The sequence below is a fragment of the Nansenia antarctica genome (genome assembly GCF_963989245.1).
Source record: "Nansenia antarctica genome assembly, chromosome: 4".
NCBI lineage: Eukaryota > Metazoa > Chordata > Actinopteri > Argentiniformes > Microstomatidae > Nansenia > Nansenia antarctica.
In genome coordinates, this window is record NC_137689.1 from 74329185 (window position 1) to 74330708 (window position 1524).

General features: G+C 51.0%; 1 protein-coding gene across 5 annotated transcripts in view; it reads left to right on the forward strand.

Annotated features, from left to right (window-relative positions):
* Nucleotides 1–1324: 1324 nt before the first annotated feature.
* Nucleotides 1325–1524, forward strand: part of grin1a (glutamate receptor, ionotropic, N-methyl D-aspartate 1a) — a gene marked incomplete at both ends in the record, with an annotated part of 48012 nt that continues 47812 nt past the window's right edge. For all 5 annotated transcript variants that reach the window (XM_080530090.1, XM_080530091.1, XM_080530093.1 and 2 more), the window contains one exon: nt 1325–1524. This exon is cut by the window's right edge and continues 49 nt beyond it. In XM_080530090.1, coding sequence (XP_080386216.1) covers nt 1325–1524 — 200 coding nt within the window.

Consider the following 1524-nt stretch of genomic DNA (forward strand, 5'->3'; position numbering starts at 1 on the left):
TTATGTAGCCTAGTTATTTTGTTAAGGCACTTTGAGCTGCAACGCTTGCAGGAAAAGTGCTATACAAATAAAGGTTATTTATTATTATAATTATATTATTATTACAGCAAGGCAGTTCAACTCCCACCCGCGACCCACTCCAGCGGAATGAACCAGCCTGATGTTCCTCCATCTGCTAGCTCACACACCGGAGCCGTCTGCTTCACGGGATTACCGAGGTGTCAGTTTAGTAAAACGCAATATGCCATTTCACTGCTTTAGGTCTGCAGCCCAAGGCCGCCTATTAACCCTCACATACACATTTCGGTTGGCCTCCTCACCCAATATGAAATAGACGTTATGTTTTTGTTTTTTTTTGTAAAATAATGAAATATAGCCTAATAAAAGAAATATGCCCCAAACAGACACATCCATTTTAGACCTGCATGCTGTTCTTTCTTTGAGGCTCCAAAGATTCGTAACACGTTCGTATGATGTTATCACTGTAATAACATCGCTGTGTGTGTGTGGAGATGTTGAGCCGTTCAGTTTTAAAGATCTACTTCGTTTGTTCAACGGCCCGAATAATAATTATTCTGCTTCTAACGCCAACGCGCAATCAGAGGAGACGGACACGGGCGCGCGCAGAACAGAGTATTATAGGCGCTAGGCGGGGGCGCGCAACCACAGAGTAGGCGGGGGCGCGCACCACGACGCGCGGGCACAGATGTCAGCACCAAGGACAGCAGCGGAGCCACTTGGCAGGGAGATGGGGGAGCGGAGACACGCACACTCTGCACAAAGGGAGTCGCATAGAGCTGCTCTCTTTAATATGTGACAACTCGCCTCGTCCACAGAGCGTATATAGAGGCAATGAGGAACATTTATTTTTTGCCAAAGAAAGAGGGATCACAATGCATGAGGAAAAACTGCTGACCACAGCGCATTTTTGGGCCATTCAACCAGCGGCGGCTCCAGAGCTCAATGCACATTCCTCCGCATTGCACATAAATCTTACAGCTGGTGTCTCGGCTTTTTCCACACTGTCCAACGGGACGGTGGTGGTGGTGGTGGTTCCAGTCGCTACTCCCGTTGCCCGGTAGGTAGGTAGGTAGGTAAGTAGGTAGGTAGGTAGGTAGGTAGGTAGGTAGGTAGGTAGGTAGGTAGGTCCAGAAAGGTTCTTGTCCACGCGACCGACCGACCGACCCGCCAACCAACCGGGGAGAGAGAAGCTATAGTACCGGCGTCTCCGGTGCAGTTTGGTCGAGAGGAGAGGAGAGGAGAGGAGAGGAGAGGAGAAAAGACAAGAGGGTTAGTACAGAGGAGAGGAGAGGATTCACACAAGATGCGTGTGTTCCTGCTGGCGGCGTTGCTGTGGTGCTCGTGCGCCCGGGCCGGCTGCGAGCCGAAGGTGGTGAACATCGGCGCCGTGCTGAGCCAGAAGAGGTACGAGCAGGTGTTCAAGGATGCGGTGACCCAGGCCAACCAGATCTACGGCAGGGACAAGTTCAAGTTGACCGCCATCTCCGTCACGCACAAGCCCAA